Here is an 18,224-nt window from a genome sequence, read left to right on the forward strand (position 1 = left end):
TCCCCAGCATCCCTGTAGGCCCCCCTTCAGATACTGGAAGGCTGCTATGAGGTCTCCACGCAGCCTTCTCTTCTCCAGGCTGAACAGTCCCAACTTTCTCAGCCTATCTTCATATGGGAGGTGCTCCAGTCCCCTGATCATTCTCGTGGCCCTCCTCTGGACTTGTTCCAACATATTCATGTCCTTTTTATGTTGAGGACACCAGAACTGCACACAATACTCCAAGTGAGGTCTCACGAGAGCAGAATAAAGGGGCAGGATCACCTCCTTCGACCTGCTGGTCACATTCCTTTTGATGCTGTCCAGGATACGGTTGGCTTTCTGGGCTGCAAGCACACACTGCTGGCTCATGTTCATTTTCTCATCGACCAGCACCCCCAAGTCCTTCTATGGAGGGCTGCGCTGAATCTCTTCTCTAACCTAAACTTAACCTATAAGGAGCGTGAAAGAAAACAATTTGTTGTATTTTGTCATTGTTCATTCTTACTGCATAGATAAGACAGGGAAAGGGCATAAAAGGAGATAAATCCATGGTAGAGTGTCTTCAGTATCAGCATATAGATTAATGCTGTAGTTAGTACAAGGTGATAGGATTGTCAGCAGTAACTAAATACTGAAACTTTTGTGGTCAATTAGTAGATCCAATACTATACAATTAATTTGTGACAGTGGTGTAATTGTAATGTAAGAGGACTTGATATTTGAATTGAGGTATTATATACCTTAGATTCTGGTGGACCTTAATAGATAAAGTGGATAGTAATGTTTTGTTTTTAAAGAAAAAAAAGAATACGGATATACTACTCTTAGTCCACAAGCTGTTTTAGTAAGAAAAACTTTACTTTTTCCAGCTTAGAATCATAGAATCAACTAGGTTGGAAACAATTGGAAAGTCTCAGCTTTAGCAAGGCTTTTGACACTTTCCCATAATTGTTCTAGACAAATGAATTATGGGATAGGTAAGTGGAAAATGATGAGGACTGGAATCTGGCTAAACTGTTGGGTTCAGAAGGTTGCAGTCAGCAGCCTGAGGTCCAGCTGGAGGCTGGTCAGTAATGCTATATTAAAGGCATTGATTCAAAAGGTGATTAATGACCTGGATGATGTCACGAAGTGTGTCCTCAGCCTGTATGTTGATGATAAAACTGGAAAGAGTGGCTGATATAAATCAGAGCGACTTCAGCAGGCTGGAGAAATGGTCAGACAATCTCGTAAAGCTCCCCAAAGAGAAATATGAAGTCCTGCACCTGGAGAGGAACAACCCTGGACAGGTTGGACTGATTGGCTGAAAAATGGTTTTCCACAGAAAGAACTGAGGGGTGTCCTAAAGGACAGGGTGACCATGGGCCATCAATGGGCCCTTGCAGAAAAGAGGGCCAACAGCTTTCTGAACTGCAGAAGAAAGAATGTTGGCAGCAGGTCAAGGAAGATGGTCCTTCCTCTCTGCTCAGTACCTGAAATGCTTGGTCGAATTCTTAGCTGTCCAGTACAAGAGAGACTTGACATACTGGAGGGAGTCCAACAAAGACTGTAGCATTGTTTAAAGGCCTTAAGCATCTGGCATATGAGGGACTGACAGAGGTGGAACTGTTCAGCCTGGAGAGGAGGAGTCTAGCAGTGTGTATAATTATTTGGCAGGGGGATGAGTAAAGAGGATGAAGCCAAGCTTTTCTCAGTGGTGCCCAATGATAGAATGAGAAGAAATGAGCACCAACACAAAATACAGGGAATTTATTAAATTGAATGCATTAAAACATGAATGTGAAGGTATATCAATTGAGGGTGATAAAACACTAGAACAGTTTGACTAGATAGGTTGTGGAGTCACCACCCTTTGCAAGGGTGACTAGACAAGACCTTCACTAACCTGTTGTGCGCAGGGTTGTTAGATTAGGTGACCTTGAGAGGTCCCTTCAAATCTCAAATAATGTAGGTAATTATAGCTGTATTTTGCCATTGTAGAAATATAATTCAAGAATTACTTCTAAGCATGTTAGTCTAAATTATTAACAGTTATATAACACGCATTGCACACATACTCTGTCAAAATCTGCTGGCAGTGTCCATGGTATTAACATTAAATTATTAAGGAAAACTGAAAAAGTGCAAATGGAGAAACAACATGATTCAGTATAAAATACTTGTATTTTTGAGGGGAAACTTTTTTGTGTGCTTAGGTTCTCAGTAGTTTTATATGTGGTCCTTCTGGCAAGGTGATAAATTCTGACTTTGTTTTGCTTGCAGGAAAAAGCAATTCCATAGAGTCTCATCTGTTTATCACTATTGTCCAAATGCCCATTTTTCTTTAGCTTTTTTGAGTAAGACAGTACATTTCTGAATAACAAAAAACTTCCTTAGGCTTGTCACACTTGTCCAATTGGAAGACTGCAGTTTGGTATTTTATACTTTTGGGGACTACAGATTAATTCAGACATATTAACCCTAACAGTCCCTATTCAACAGTTTCTAAAATGGCAGCTCTCTTCTGTAACTGCTCATTGAATTTTGTGATCTAGGCCAGTTCTTTGGTCTGACACCTATCTTTTTATTTCCCTCTGTTTTCCTTCATTTAAAAAAAAGTAATTTTAGTATAGATTCAGGTAGTAGCTGTCTTCCTGTGTCTCAGTTCAGGCTTTTTTTTTTTTTTTCTTCTCCTAAACTTTAATTTCCATTCTTTTTCCTGTCTATCTTGTTTTTCATTTTTCCTGAAAGAACAAAATAATCTCTGACAATAGTGTGTGTGCTTAGGAAGAAATGCAATTTCAGTAGACCAGAAATTGCTCTCTAAGCTTCTATCCACGTGATAGTTAGATTTCTATCCTGCTTATCTTCCCTTTTGCTTTTTGGGCTTAATATAGTTCTAGACATATTTGTGGCTGCATTTCTTTAGCTCCAGTGCTTTAAAACACTCCAACATACTTAATTTTTTGATAACATGAGTTTTGAATGTTGGATATGGAAATAATTGGACCTTTTTTCATTACAGCATCTTATACAAAAAACAGCTTCCCCATCCCTCCCAGTTGAAGCTGGTTTTGTTCTTCATTTTGCGAAGTGGCATGTTTGGTACAAATTGAATTGGGCTGATTTTTCAAAGTTGATTGGTTGTAGAAAGTATATTATTCAAACTTAAGAAAAAAATAATAATCTGATCAACAAAACACTAGTGAGCTTCTATAGAATGCATTAAATGATTGTATTGGAAAAGAAGTTACAGGTTTTAGTTAAGGTTTTGTTTAACAGAAGTTTAGCTGGGATTAGTTTTTAAAAGTGTGTAATCTCTGAGATTTAGATTTAGCAGCAAAAGCTATATAGAAGTTGGTCTGGACCAGGTTCCCTATGCCTCTCTAGATGTTTTTTAGAAATTTAGTATTTATCAAGAGACAACCTGATATCATAGAATACTAATTTGTTGAAAACTGAGTTCAGCTGTAGTCCTTATCACTTGAATTCTGTACTACGAAGCTGAGATAAGTAAAGGGAATAATATAAGTGAATAGGTGAAGTCCTGTGGTTGTGATATGACTGAAGCCAGGTTGTGTATGTGGAGTTACTTGTTTTCTGTTGTGGCTACCACAGATCGGTTTTTGTAATAGTTCTCATATTGCTCAAGAATCTTTTTAGTGTTGGCACACAGCACTTGAGAGCTGTGTGATACCATGTGTGGCAGTGGCTTTGTTTTTAACTGAAGGAATATGAGAGAAAATTCATGTATGTTTTGTATATTGATGATTACAGAATTCTTTTTTGCAGCAACCTAGTCTTGTTTGAAAACAGAATTATTTCTTCTGGCTTGTTTTTGCGTGTCTTTCGTGTTGCCCAGGGCATGCCTAACGCGGTTGATGTTTGGCTTCCAACATAAAGTGCATCTCAGATGTTCCTCCATTTTGAGGGTTACTTTGTAAATTGATTTATTACTTCTGAGAGTAATCTGTTTGTTCTCTTGCCCTTAGAACTCTTTATTTTGGCTTATTAGGTTTTCTGACTGGTATCAACTTGCTAGTTTGAATTTTAAGTCGATAGTTTAGGTTTTTTTCTGCAGAACTGTTTAAGCAAATATTTCAGTCTCTGTTGTGATGATTTCCTTAAGTTTTTTTTTTTTTTTCTCCTCTCTCATCTATCTTCATACTTTCACTTTGCTTTTGTAGTACCAATTTGAAGGACCTGGTTTGTAGTATTTTTCTTCAGTGTAGCTTCTCCCCATACAGTACTCCACTCTTGCCAAGAAAAGTCCATGAACTGTCAGTGTAATGAAACTAAGCCTTGTACCAGGTGAAACCTATTCCTCGGTTCATTGTAATTTGAAATTCTTGCAGTGTTTCATGGTCTTTGATTTCTCGGTCAGTTCTATCATCAGCATCTCTGCATTGGTATATTGGGATAGTTAATAAAATAGGTCTCTCTGGCCTGTAAATGATTACTTTCTATCTTGGCTACTTGCTCTGAAGAATTAAAAATTTGAAGTGGAAGTTGTGTTATGTACTTACATGCCAGCCACTCTTCAAACATGCTTTATTTTGGGGGTTAGGAACCTGCAAGTTTTGTAAGGAAGCAAAATAACCTCAATTGGATTGTTATATTTAAGTTCTGTAGCTTTTACTCTAAAATATATAAAGTTCCTTAACTCCACAGGTTACATATCAACAAAATGGTTTTATTTTCTCTGTTCTGTAGCTTTAAGGTAAAAATGTCCGAAGTTCTTTCTCTTTATAAAACTTCTGAAGTACATCACAAAAATAGTATTGAAGTATTCTGTTAAAGTAGATGAGTTACAGGTACACAACATATGCATACATAGAACATAAGCAATTAAATAAATTATTTCAGCACTATAATTGTAAGTCTTAGAGATCAGAGTCTTCAGAGTAATGTGTGAATGCTGGGAGAGGAGGAAGGAGTCAAAAACTATTGTTTAAATAGTTCTGGAGGAGCATGACTTGAAACAACTTTCACAGGCTGTTAACTGTTAAGAAATTTCAGTTATATTTTACTACTTTCTTTAAGGACAGTTCAGTTCACTTACAGGAATAATAATATACAAGTGTATCAGATCTGTCAAAGTATGTGACTATGAAAGACAGTGAGTGGTGGTTGTCAAAAATAGTGGAAGACTGAATCTTTGTGCTTACTTGAAATTACAGAACATTTATATGAAAGATTCTGTGAGAACCTTTATATTAAAGGATAAAATAACTTCATGATTCAGTAGTGTAGTATTTGTGAGGTGTAATGGCAGTTGAGTTTTAATAGTTTGAGTGAGTAGACTGTTGGAATGTTTGAGATTTCTAGAAGCAGTTTTTAACTTCCTTATGAAAGACAGTGCACAGTGCAAGTGACATAATTTTGACCGACTGCTTTCCTGATAACTGGCATCTGTGGGAGCACATGTAAGTTGTTTCAGGGTGATCCACATGTGCCTCTTGCTTTCATGATAGGAGAATCAGCTTGCTTTTTCTTCTTTTTCTGTGGTTTCTTAGGTAGTTGAGAGGAAATTTTGTCTTATTTGGAATCTGAGGTAAAGATTTGTTCAGATTTTCTGCTTTAAGCATAGTATGGGGTTTAGTAGATAACACAGTTTAAGCAAACAAAAGAGTGCTAACTGCATAATGATTATTAGTTAGAAGCAAATGAAGATCCTGTTGGGTTTGTTTACTGCATTCAGTCAGTGGTCTAATTAAATATTTATAACAAAAGGCATTTAAAGGTTGCCAGCATTGACCACATTTTATGCACGTATGAACAAGTGAAATGAATTGGAGTTGACATAGTTTCTGTGGTTACTTACAGTTTGCTAATACAAAGTAAAAATATGCTTCCATAGTGTACAATGATCAGTGTTTAACCCTGAATTAAGGAAAGTACGAATGAAATACAGGGTTGGTTTCTGCTGTGGCCTGAGAGAAGAGTATCAGCACTAAGTTTGTCCTTGGAAGCTGAATGGCACAAGAAGTTTCCCACTGCAAGGACAGCTCCTACTTGGCGTGTATTTAAAGCTCATTTGATGGACTGAAATCCTACCTCAGCTGTTGGGGAACAGATGCCATCTCCTCAGATGAGAAAAGACACCAACACCTAGAAGCGTCAGAAGCTAAAAGGCCTTTTTAGCGGTGTAGCAGTGGAAAGACCAATGGAATGCCTTTTTGAGGAACGTTAAAGAGTTTGCTGTTGTCATCCCCTGCAGAGCCAGGAGCAACAGCTGTAAGAAATGGGATGCATAGATGTTGCTTAGGGGATCACAGTGCTTTGGAACACCCACTGGTGTCCTGCCAGGCAAGGGAAGGTTTCTTGCCCTCAAGTTAGATCAGGCTGGGGGAGTTTTGCTGCTCTTGGAAACATCTCTGAGAGACTCCAGGTTGAAGGAGAATTGGAACTGGTTATCTCCTGCGAAACATGACCAGCCTGTGGGATGAGGAGTAAGGTCTATCCAGGAAGGCAGCTCTACAGTGCAGGTCCCAAGCCTTCCAGGAGACAGGGTCAGAGATAAGCATACCTACAACATTGCTCAGGCATGGATTGAGACATGTCTTCTGGGCCCTTAGGGTGGGTGTTCCAGGGTAGGCTGCTCTCAGCCATTGAGGTCTATGACCTCCAGGACTCCAGGCACTCCTCTTCCTGTTTATACTTGTATTCTTACATATACTTCTGGCATTACTCTTTCAAAGGTGCAGAATTCAGCACCTGTTCTCATTAAAATTCATCCCGTTAAATCGTAGCCCAGTGCTCCAATGTATCTAGATACCTCTTGTCCTTTGAGGGAGTCAGCAGCACCACCCAGTTTGGTATCATCAGCAAACTTGCTAATGAAGCATTCAGCTTCTGCATACAGATCATTGATAAATGCATTGAACAGGACTGGTAGCTGTGTTTATTTTGTATTTGTAGCTGGCAACTCTTTTGTAGCCAAACAGATCCATGATACCTTATTCCAGTTCCCAGTTGGGTAACAATTTGGATTCTGTATGTCTGCTGCAATCAATTGCTTTGATCTTGTTTGCTGCTCTTGTGAGAAGGAAGTAAATAACAAACTTTGTTACTCCCGGTTTTATGAAGTGGTGGCAACTGCAATGTCTAAATAGACTTGGAATGGGTACTGGAATAACTTTGTCATCTTTTAAACTACTGGCTCTGGAAGCCTGTCCTCACTGCTTGGACTGTTTGTATAGCTAGGCTGAATATGCTCACGTTCTTGCAGGACCTGGGAATAGGCGTATGCTTTTACTGCCATTTTATTGTTAGAATCAGGGCTAAGGAGATTTCCTTATTTTCAGTGCTTATGTCTGCTGTGCTGTATCCACAAGCATATATATATGTGTGTATACCTATGCATAAAGGCTTATCTATACATATATATATAAGGTTAGCAATTATCATTTTACGCTGTTGTGACTACCACTTGACATATCAAAGAGCTAGTAGAAACAGAAAGAGAATCCCGCTGAAAGAGTATCATTAAGCTGTGCAAACCACGATGTTGACTTCTTAAAGTTCCCTGCTCTTCTATGAAAAAGTTTCTAACTTCTGAAATGACTGGATCACAGCGGTTGTCTTCTCTACGAAACTTCAGTTCTTTAGAGACACTCTCCTAGGAGCATGTTTTTTTCCAGAAAAATTGTATGTTACCATCTATTTTAAACTATGTAGCAATGCCTGTTTCGCAAAGGGATTGCAAAGAAATTTCACTTGAAAAGACTGTTTTTTCAAATTAAATACCCGTGCAGATTTTTAAAACTATATAGCTATATATAAAAAACAAACTAGGAGTCTTTTAATTTTATAAGAAGGACTTTATAATGAGAACTGTTGCTGATACTGATAGGCTTCTTATGCTTTTGAATTCGCAACAGTTCTATAAATGTTATTTTCTGATGCTGTAACTTCTTTGTATCATACTGTTGTTTATAATGTAGACTAACATAACTTGGCCTTCATGACATGGTGATGTCTTTCCTTACATGGACTTAGAAGCTATAAAAACCTTTAAAGGTACAGTGTTTATTGCCAGTGTATCAAAGTTGTGTTGACTATAACTACATAAGAAACTGCAGTATTTTGCTGTTACATTTGAAATGTATTTCCTGTAAATTTGGCTAGTTTGTTTCTGTATGCCAAAAGATTTTATATTAGCTATGGGTTTTAGTTTATGAACTTCATATAAAGCTACATAATTAGCAACTGGCTCCATATATGGACTTGATAGCATACATTATTTCTGCACTAATCTCTACATTTCCTTTACTGAAATATGTATACCTGGAATTTGCCTTTGCAAGGTGTGATAACTGATGTGCACAGTGATTTAGGAAGAAAAATGATACGTGCATCTGAGCAGGCTAAGATTCTTTAATCCCTCTCAAACTTTTTCTGCTTTCAGATCAGTTCTTTATATTTCTGATTTTTTTTTATTAAGCTGAAAGAAAACAAAGTGGTTGCTTCAGACTCTTGTGGGAAATAGCCATGTCTCTTTGAAGAGTAAAATTTTTTGAGAGTACCAAACAGACTTAAGATTCCTCGCTCCCCCTTTCAAAAGTGACTGACTTCTAACTTCCACTGCTATATTTTGATGCTTGTGCTGCTAAGTGTGTTCATTTTATGAGTTTGTGTCCTGGGTTCAGCAGTAGCAGTCAATTTTTCTCTTTCTTGGTAGCTGGTGCAGTGCTGTGTTTTGACTTTAGGCCTGGGAACAGAGCTGATAACACCGATGTTTTAGTCTGACCAAGGACTTTGTGAGCCTCATGCTTTGCCAGGGAGGAGGGAGGCTGGGAGGAAGCAGAGACAGGACACCTGACCCAAACTAGCCAAAGAGGTATTCCATACCACAGCACGTCATGCCCAGGATGTAACGGAGGGTTACCTGGAAGGGCTAGGAGACTGCAGGGTTGGATGAGATATCGGTTGGTGCTTGGTCAGGTTGGGGGGGGGGGGAAGTTATCGGTCAGCTGGTGCTGAGGTGTTGTATTCTCTTCCCTTGTTATTTCCTTTATCATTATTATTATTGGTGGTAGCAGTAGTGATTTATGTTATACCTTAGTTACTAAACTGTTCTTATCTCAACCCGTGGGAGTTGCATTCTTTTCGATTCTCCTCTCTGGCCCTCCAGGAATAGGGGGAGGGAAAGAAGCGGGGAGTGAGTGAACGAGTTGTCTGGCTGGGTTTAAACCACAACAGTTTGTGTCTTTGAAAATTTTCTGATCTCCAGGACTGTAATGTTTGCTGAACAATGCAATTTTGAATAAATAAGGGCTTAGTTTCTTGGGGAATAAGCCAACAATGCTTTCAGTATTTGCTCAGTGCATGCCTCCTTTTCTCTCCCTTCCTCCCCTCCTGGCCTTACTGCTTTGTGCAGTGGAGCTGAGCTGCAGGCCAGGGCAGAGCTGGGGCATATTGTGAGCGTGATGCCACTGTCTGTGGGGGACAATGGCTGCAGTGTCACCAAAGCCTACACAGGGGCAGTTGATGGCGTTTCTGTGGAATTACAATGGTGCTTGGTATTTACTGAAATCTGTAGGATGAGCAAATGCAAAAATTCCTTTAAGCTGGCAGGCCTCTGAAAATGCCATGTTGAGGCCTCATTGATAAATGCCCCGAATAGCAGAACAGTCATGAAGGAGTTGGTTCAAACTGGGAGACTGCATGCCATAGATGCTCAAATTTTAACTAGGAAAGAAATTCTCATCTTCCCCATCAGTGTGTGCTGTGGGCCATCTGCTCTAAAACTTCATCTCCTATCACCTTCCGTTTGCAGTACAACAAATCTTTTCCCTCACACCTGGCCCACAGAACTCAGGCTTGAGCCTGTTTTTCGTTAACAGCACTAGGGAGTTATGGGATGCCCTTACTTACATTCCCAGTTCCAAGGATAAGAGCAGGTAAAGCTTCAGGACTAATTGCCATTTGCTTAAGCTGTATTAATACTAAGCTACAGCAAGCAGCTTTTTAAGAGCATGTTAAAATGATGATTACTTTTCAATTACTGTTATAAAGTGGCAGACTACAATACTGAAGCTAACCTCAAACAAAAAAATGATTTTTTTAATTCTTTTGCTATTGACTGCCACAGGTATTTTTAGGAAGAATAAACTTCCTGAAGGCTAGTTTTTATTTTTGAGTACCTAATGAATTTATTGAGTACTGAGAGAATCCATAAATCTGCAGGTAGAAGGCAACCCTCATGTCTAGCTGCCCATATTGCAGAGGTTTTGAGGGGCAGAACATGTTGCTTATGTTCTTCTGGCACTTGCATGCTTCTTTGACTAGTCTGATCACTGACTTTTAGTGGTTTGATTGTTCTGTTTGTTTCTTGAAGGTGATAACATGCTTTATTTTCCTTGGGAGCTCACATCATGTGATTCATAAAAGTCATCGAGATGAATGCCGAAATGCTATAAATGCAAAATTTAACAGAAATTAGCACCATAGGAAGTACATTAATTTTTAAAAGATAACAGTATAGAAAAAGTTGGCTCACATGAAGGAATCTTACATTATTTAAAAAAAGAGATCCAGAAAAACTGAAAGTTATTTATGGTGCACACTTTATGGTACAAAATATTTGAATCAGTGTAGTTACCGAATTTTCCTTGTGCATTCAAGCTGTTTGTTTTTTTGTTGTTGTTGTTTTCTAATTTATTTTTATTAATTTAAAAGTTTGCAATGTCTTTATATTTGTCAGTGATATATATACCTTTCAAAATATGGTGAAAAAATATTGTAAGAAAGCTGCAGCTGTGTAATCTATTTTATTGTTATTTTGAATTTTCCTAATACCATCAAATAACAGTACCTGTAATTAAGAATTTTACGGATTTACTGATAGTAACTTTTTCCTTTTCTTTTTGTTCTTTCAGAAAAGAGCAAAAGGCCAAGTGCTGTTTGACAAAGTATGTGAACATCTCAATTTACTGGAAAAGGACTATTTTGGGCTGCTGTTTTATGAGAATTCAGAGCAGAAGGTAAGTCCGTACTAGGGGTTTGCTTGTGTTTTTGTTTTTCTAAATTGCCACTGAGTTCAGTAGTTTAGTGAGGTATTAAATTACAAACATGGGAGTAAACTGTTGTAAAATGCAAGTGCTAGTCTGCTAATTTTACAAATGAATAGTGTGTTGATATGACTTCATTCAAAAGGTTCTCTTAAATACCATTTGGTAACTTATTTTCAGTTTTCTTTGCACTTGCTTACATGTTGAAAGGTCGAGCACACATAGATTGTTGAGCTGAGAAAAATCTTAAATCAGTCAGTGGCATGCATTCCATTGATTACCAAAAGCCAATTTAGATTTTCTCAGCATCTGGACATTTACAGTTAGCTATGGGCTAGCTGCCACTTTGTCTGTGAAGTAAAAATATACCAGAGATTATATTTTCCCTCATAAATGGACTAATAATTTTGAAGTGGAAAAAATTGTATATTTTTAGTCTCCATACTGTAGCAGGAAAATCATTACATGAGTACTACGCTTGGTCTGGAACGTTTTGCTTTTTTTCTGCCATCTTTGTCATCCCACCGTTGTGTTTCAAATGCAGTCTAATTTAGTGGTCTGAATAGATCTGAATCTCTGACAACTTCCATTCAAATACAGTAGTTTTCCAGACTTGCTTTGCTGCAAGCATTAAGCAAAATACTCAATTCCTCTGTGTTAAAGATACCCATATATAAAATGGGCTTGATGCATTCTTTTTACCTGGGTATTTTATTTTTTGTCTTGATTTGTAAACCATTTATAGAAATTTGAACTTCTTTGATGTAACAATGAAAAGCATGTCAGTTGATCTTCAAAGTAATTGTTGTGGTTTAAATATCATAATTATTATTTGTTATTATCACATGTTGTCCCTTTATTAGTGCTGCTCATTATTGAAAATCTATACTGTATGCACACAGCAAAATAACATAAAAGAGCAGTCTGACCTCTAACAAGAAAGGAAAAGTCTAATAGCAGACCTGGGATCCTTGAGCTGAACCAGGACATAGCCCACTGGAGCAGATTATGCAAGGTGGAATAGGGAGCCTTTGACTTTTGAAAGTGCAGCAGGAAAGTCTGGATTGGTGTAGGGCTTGTTTTTTTTTATTTTATTTTTTATGTGCTTGTGGTTGGACTAATATTTCTTGCTGTTCCTCAGTCATGCCAGTGGACAAACAGCTCATCACACCTGAAAAAGATCCCATCTGTTTTTTCATACTTGACTGTATATGAGCCTGGGCAGTCTCAGCTGTTCCAAAGCTGGCTCTGCCATGAATCACAATTAGATCAGTTATCTCCAGAGGTCCCTTTCAGCCTGAGTGAGCCCCTGAGCTCCCTGTCCATTGACTATGGAGGTACTATTGTAGCAAGACTCATAAATGAGGTATTTACATAAATTCAGTAAAAAATATCCTGATAGTGAGGTCCCTGTGGTTCCATTATTCATATACTCAGGCTAATTCTAGCACTCTATTCAAGGAGTAGACCACTCATCACCATAATTATGGACAGCAGCAGGCTTTTGTTTAAGAACTGGAGAAAGCTGGTCTGATTTGTTACGAAGACTTAAAAAAAACACAGTTGTTGGATTTTTGTCTTCTTCATACAAGTATTATTTGAACAAACTTAAAAAGGAGTCTTCTAGCAGATTTGCATTTCCTACCTCCTACTTTCTATTGCAAGACTAAGCTTAATTTATGGTGAACTGCAGGAACTACAAGATTTTGAATGCCCGTGAGTAGCAGAGAAGGAGGGGTTTATTTTGGGTATTTCCTGACTGGATAGCCCATATGCTCTAGGTTTTACCCAAAGTACCGCTATGTAGATGGTAGTGTACACTTGGTGCAGCTATACGTTGTGATTACCAGGTAAGTGTGAATATCCAGGTTTTCAAAGAAGAGTTTTAAAATGTGGGCTTTGGCATGAACTAGTCACTTAGCTAAGTGCTTACATTCTTTTACAGGTTGCACGGTGTACAGTAACGTACACATTGATATAGGCTTGCTTTTACTGCTACTGTCACTCAAATTACCTAATTCAAGCTACTGTTTTTGTACAACACTGTGTTTGTAATTTCTTACGCAGGTTATGGTATAAACATATCCTGATAATGTGAAGGGTAGCTACTGTGGTGTCTTATGAAAGCTTAGGGACTTGGAACTTTTGCTGGTTTTAGGGCCTTCTATTTTGTTCATCTCTTAGTTTTTGACAATTTTTTAATCTCACTACCAGTTCTTTCTAACCCTTTTTTTTTTCTCCTGTTATGACTGCCTCTTCAGATTAAAATGCCACAAATCTCTGACCTCTAGGCTGGTCAGTGCTAAATGCTGAATTATGTGTTTTTCTCATTCTTGTGCACACATCACAGCCACCCATTCATAAGCCAGCTGTTGAGCTCAACGGCAGCTGTGGGGTGTGGAAACTGAATGCCTGGCTCTCTTTTGAATTAGAGCTGCTCCCTAATGCACTATCAGGGTACCATTGGAGGAGCAGTCCCATTAACTTTTCTCTATGGTGTTCTGTGCAGCTGACAGAGATGTCATGTCTTTAAATCAGACAGATTTTTGTTAGCTTCAATACACATTTTAAAACTCTTTAGGTCAAATTACTCATTAATGATTTCCTTCATTGTTTTACAAATGTTAAATTTATTGGCCTAAAGTTTAGGTAGTGATTTCACTGTATTACACCCTCAGAAGTTCACAAATGAGCCATTCACACTAACTTGTCTGCAGAAGTGTTAGAAAGCTTCTGCTCTTACGTTCTGGGCAGCAGCTGGAAATACTGCATTTCTGGATTTGTACAAAATACTTTCGTACTGGTAGAGAACATTTTGTTGTTTTTTAACAATTAATTACTTTCTGCTCTATAACCTTATGAATCACAGATTAAACCAATAATTATTGCCTACTGGAGCAAAGTTGTGTATATACACTGTCTTTTGATTTGAAAGACAGACCTGTCTATTTTGCATCAAGAGGTCTGTTTCAGGGTAGACTCTTTCAATAGGGTTTGTTTTGTCCATAACAAAGGGCACAGATGCAAAAAGCCCACCTCTGTAATTATGTATATAAATGGGGTATAAGCATCTGACTTTATTTGACCTAGTAGTAATGGAAGTTGGTGAAAAAGTCTGCTACTGTACAATGAGTTCACTCTAAGGTTCAGAAAATCAGAAAATGAACTGTGTAACTTCTGGAAAGAAAAGGTTATTCTTATCTTGCAGCATATTCTGTATTATATATGTTCTACTTGATAGTGATAAAGCATTGAAAGTAGCATGCTCAGAAATCCTAGTTTTCTGCTGTAGTTATGCCATGCTATATTCTATATTTATTTATTTTATACTTGTACTACAGTTTAAGAGTTTAAGCTACTTGCAGTTATCTTTAAGCTACTTGTGGTTGTCTTTGCAATTGGAAGAATATGGCTGTCTATCATTTTGGAATAGAACTCATGCCAAAACTGAAAACCTAGGGTAACTGCTGCTGAAGTGAGTTTCTGCTAAAAGTATTTGAGGACTTCTGTTGTCTTCCAAGGCCTTTCCATGTAAAGGCTTTTCCAACAGATGGTAGTTTTTCTGACTTAAGCAGAATAAAGAGTATCCAGATTTTTTGGAAGGGTGGTTTGTGTCTCTTCCTTTGTAATGATGCTATGGACTGTGAATCTCTGGAAGAGTTATAATAGCTGTGAAATGTGGATGTCACAGACTTCTTAAAGCAAGTAGAGTGAAATTATTCCTTTTTTTTTCTTTTTTATTTTTAATTACATATGTAAAAATATAGAAAGGAGGTTTTGCATTTAATTTGGAGAGTAGTTGTCTAATATATACATGCTGCATTTGTGATTAAATCAACTTTGACCAAGATCATTTACAACAGGGAGCTTAGTATTTTAGGTCATATTTATAGACACCACATCCTTTAACAGCATGAAAGGTGTGCAGCAGTGCAAAGCCACACAGTTCCATATTCTTTTAATCCATGCAGACCCCTAAAACTGTAGCCTCATGTTTTGTCTCCTTGAAATAAATCTGACTTTTGGTGGAAAAGCCTGTAATAATGACTGAGGGATATGGTACTGGAATACAGTTGTTACATCAGAAATTTGGTACCATGGACTGAAAGTTGAGTCAAATTATACCCAGTGTCTGCTGCTGGCTAGGTAAGGCGAGAAACGTTTTTGAGATAAAGGTTTAGCAACATTTGTGCTGGCATTGAGGTCCCCTCTGACTTTAAAGCTGCTGGTACGTGTAGTGGTTTGTGGAAATGCACGTTGTCTTTGACCTCACAAGTTTTCTTCCCTACTCTGCCCAACCCTGTGATGTGCGCCAAGTCCTGCTAGCCAGCTGACTGTGTGCATGCTTGTTTCTTCCATATATATGCATGTGTATGTGTGTCTGGCCATGTGAAATAAAGGTTCAAACACTGTATAAAGTAAATTCTCAGTAACTGCAGTTAAAAGGCTTATGTTCCTAATCTCTCATTCAATCTATTTTTAACATCAATAGCTAAAATTAGTAAACAGGATTGTCTGAGTTAATGATGAATATATGTTACTGATTTATTAGTCTTCTCAAAGTTACATTTTTGGATGATCAGTCACAAAAAGGTGTCTTTGTAAATATCAGTAGTAACTGAAATGCTATGAGCTCTTTAATAGGTTGCACAGATAATGGGAAAATATTTTTGGTATTGAGGATAAAACATTTAAAAAAGGCATCTAAAATACAAAAATCTGACTTTATTTGCATTTCCTAAAATAGAGCTGAGTACCCAGATTTGAACCTTGCCAGTGTATCACTGTTAACATAATACATGTTCGTAAAGAACTTTGTTTTGGGGGAGGTTAGAAAAATGCATGAAATTTCATTAGGTTTTTCCAAGTACCTTTGATTGAATGTTGCCAGAACTGAAAGGTGTATGCCTTGAGAAGGATGATACAAATACTAAGTCTCTGGAGTTCAAGAGAAATGTTACCTTAGGTAACTCTTATTTGGGTGTTATAAGCACAGGCACGTAGAGATTACGTAGCCATTCTTGGAAAGTCTGCTTATGTTCATAAAAGGACTGTGAGAGAAAATTGTGTTTGTCAAATGTCATTTGCTAGACCACCTCCACTGGACTCTCCAGTTTTTAGTAATACAGGGCATAAATATTTTAAAGCAGTAAGACAACCATGAAGGGAGTGTCATTGCACAGTTTCATTTATGTGCACGGATGGGGAGACTTGCTAGCAAATTTCAAGTTCAGTTTTAGTGTTCTCTGGGTTACTTTAAAATAGAACAGGTGTCTGAACAATACAAACTTTAATTGCACTGAATGAAATTACTTCAACATCTTCCATCTGTGGTGATTTTAAATGTTGTTTATGGGTCGGTTTTTTTTTTCCAGAACTGGCTAGATTCTGCAAAGGAAATTAAGAGACAAATTCGAAGTAAGTACTTCTGTATTCAGATATTATGCTCCATTTATTTCCTCACAGAAATATTCTTCATAAACTTAGTAACCTCAATGTTGACTACACTGTATACTTGCAGCATTAAAATAATGTGTATCTGATAATGACATATTCAGTGCTAGAACAGAAAGTGAAGAGTAGAAGCTATTTCCATCCACTGTCTATTCAGCCTTGTGTTGCAGAAGTTAATCATTATACTGTCTGCTGCCTCAAAATTTTCCGGTCATATGCGACTAATGGTTGGTCTTTTTGCATCCTGAAACAGTAGATATTTTTTTTTTTCAACTTTTGTTGATATTTGTGTTATGGGATGGAGAATATAATCTTGCAAATGACGGTCCCGGTTGTGGCGATGGGACTTTCTTATTTAAAAGACTCACCAAAATATGAAATTATAAAAAGAGAATCAATACGTCTTACAGAAAATGTATATTCCTTAGTACTGCTCAGTCCAGCATAGTCTTTTTTGATGTTTCCATCTTTTCTGCTGTGGAAATGAAGTAGGGCATAATCTTGGAATGTCTCGATTTTCAGACTGGATCCATGTGAAATCATAGTGCTGTTAATTGGGTTTTCTTCAGGCCTTTCCCAGTTGATGAAATCCTTACTAGGCAGATGTGGTTTGTATTTTCAGAAAAGAAATTAAAGTTACAGAAGCTTCCTTGGAACCTATTTTTTTTGATCCAACATGCTCTTATGTAAGAAAACTAGACTTATTAAAATGGTAAATGTACTAATATGCAAGTAGAGGACACTTTTTAAGGATTTTAAAAACAAACTTCCTTACACTTATTTGCAGGTAATCAGCTATACTGTCACTTCTGTTCCTCATAATCAGTTCGTTAGCATTTCCAGATATTGGAATGTACTGCAGATGAATTTTATCCTCCAGCTACTTACCAAGTAGTGAGGCTTTCCTTTGTTTTAGGTTTTGTTCTAAGTATTTGTCTTTGAATCAGGAAATCTTGCATACAAAAATATTCATAATATATTGAAGGTGCCTCCAAAATATACTAGTCAATTTGAACATTTGAAATGAAGAAACTAATTTCTTTCTGTCTTGTACAGCACAAACTGAAGCACTAGTATGCTATATAAGAATCTAGAAAAGTACATTGACCTGAACACAGAAAGGTGATAAATTCAGAAGTGGAGTTCAGCATGTCAGTCTGCAACTTTATAATAATCTCTGCTCTCTCTTATATGTGAGCAATACCAATACTCTGCACATTGTCCATATATGTATCACCTGTTGCTGGAGAAGGTAAAATACAATCTTTTAGTCTCTCCCAAGTCATGTTCTACAACAGGCTGCCTCTTCCTCAGCTGGTGACCTCAGGCTTTCTATGTGATGTTATTTATTCAGGCTGGCCTTTGGCTAGGCAGTTATGTTGGATCTCAGCAACTACTGATGTTACTTTGGCTAATGAACGTGATGTGCAAATTACTGGCTCTGTTCTTAGGGCTGCAAAGATGGCAAGAAGCTTGTTTGCGTTCAGCTAGCCTGATCTCTTCAGGAAAATTAATTCTTTTTTTGACTCATGTAATTGGATATCCACCAGCATGTGTTAAAACCTCTATTAAATTCAATTAGGGATAGGTAGGGTAATTCCACTTCTGTCACGATCTTCTTGAAATTTGCCACATCAAAAGTGGATTGAGGCTTTTGCAAAACTGCCAAGTTCAGCTTGAGTATTGTGATGGTACAAGCAGTAGCAACTGACTTTGGACTAGCCAAATCTCAGACTTCACAGGAGTGTGTAGTTCAGCCTTATGTATAGGCAGTTTGAGAATTTATTTGTGTGA

At 37.6% G+C, this 18,224-nt stretch overlaps 1 protein-coding gene across 14 annotated transcripts in view; it reads left to right on the forward strand.

Moving 5' to 3' along the window:
• EPB41L2 (erythrocyte membrane protein band 4.1 like 2) overlaps positions 1-18,224 on the forward strand; it is a 102,373-nt gene that overhangs the window by 44,499 nt on the left and 39,650 nt on the right. For all 14 annotated transcript variants that reach the window (XM_061378377.1, XM_061378367.1, XM_061378366.1 and 11 more), the window contains 2 exons: positions 10,845-10,949; positions 16,352-16,394. In XM_061378377.1, the coding sequence (XP_061234361.1) occupies positions 10,845-10,949; positions 16,352-16,394 (148 nt within the window). The remainder of the gene's footprint in view (positions 1-10,844; positions 10,950-16,351; positions 16,395-18,224) is intronic.

Source organism: Neopsephotus bourkii, unplaced genomic scaffold (assembly GCF_033783945.1).
Source record: "Neopsephotus bourkii isolate Nb327-2 ecotype Australia unplaced genomic scaffold, CSIRO-AGI_Nbou_v1 NB_1765, whole genome shotgun sequence".
NCBI classification, from domain to species: domain Eukaryota; kingdom Metazoa; phylum Chordata; class Aves; order Psittaciformes; family Psittacidae; genus Neopsephotus; species Neopsephotus bourkii.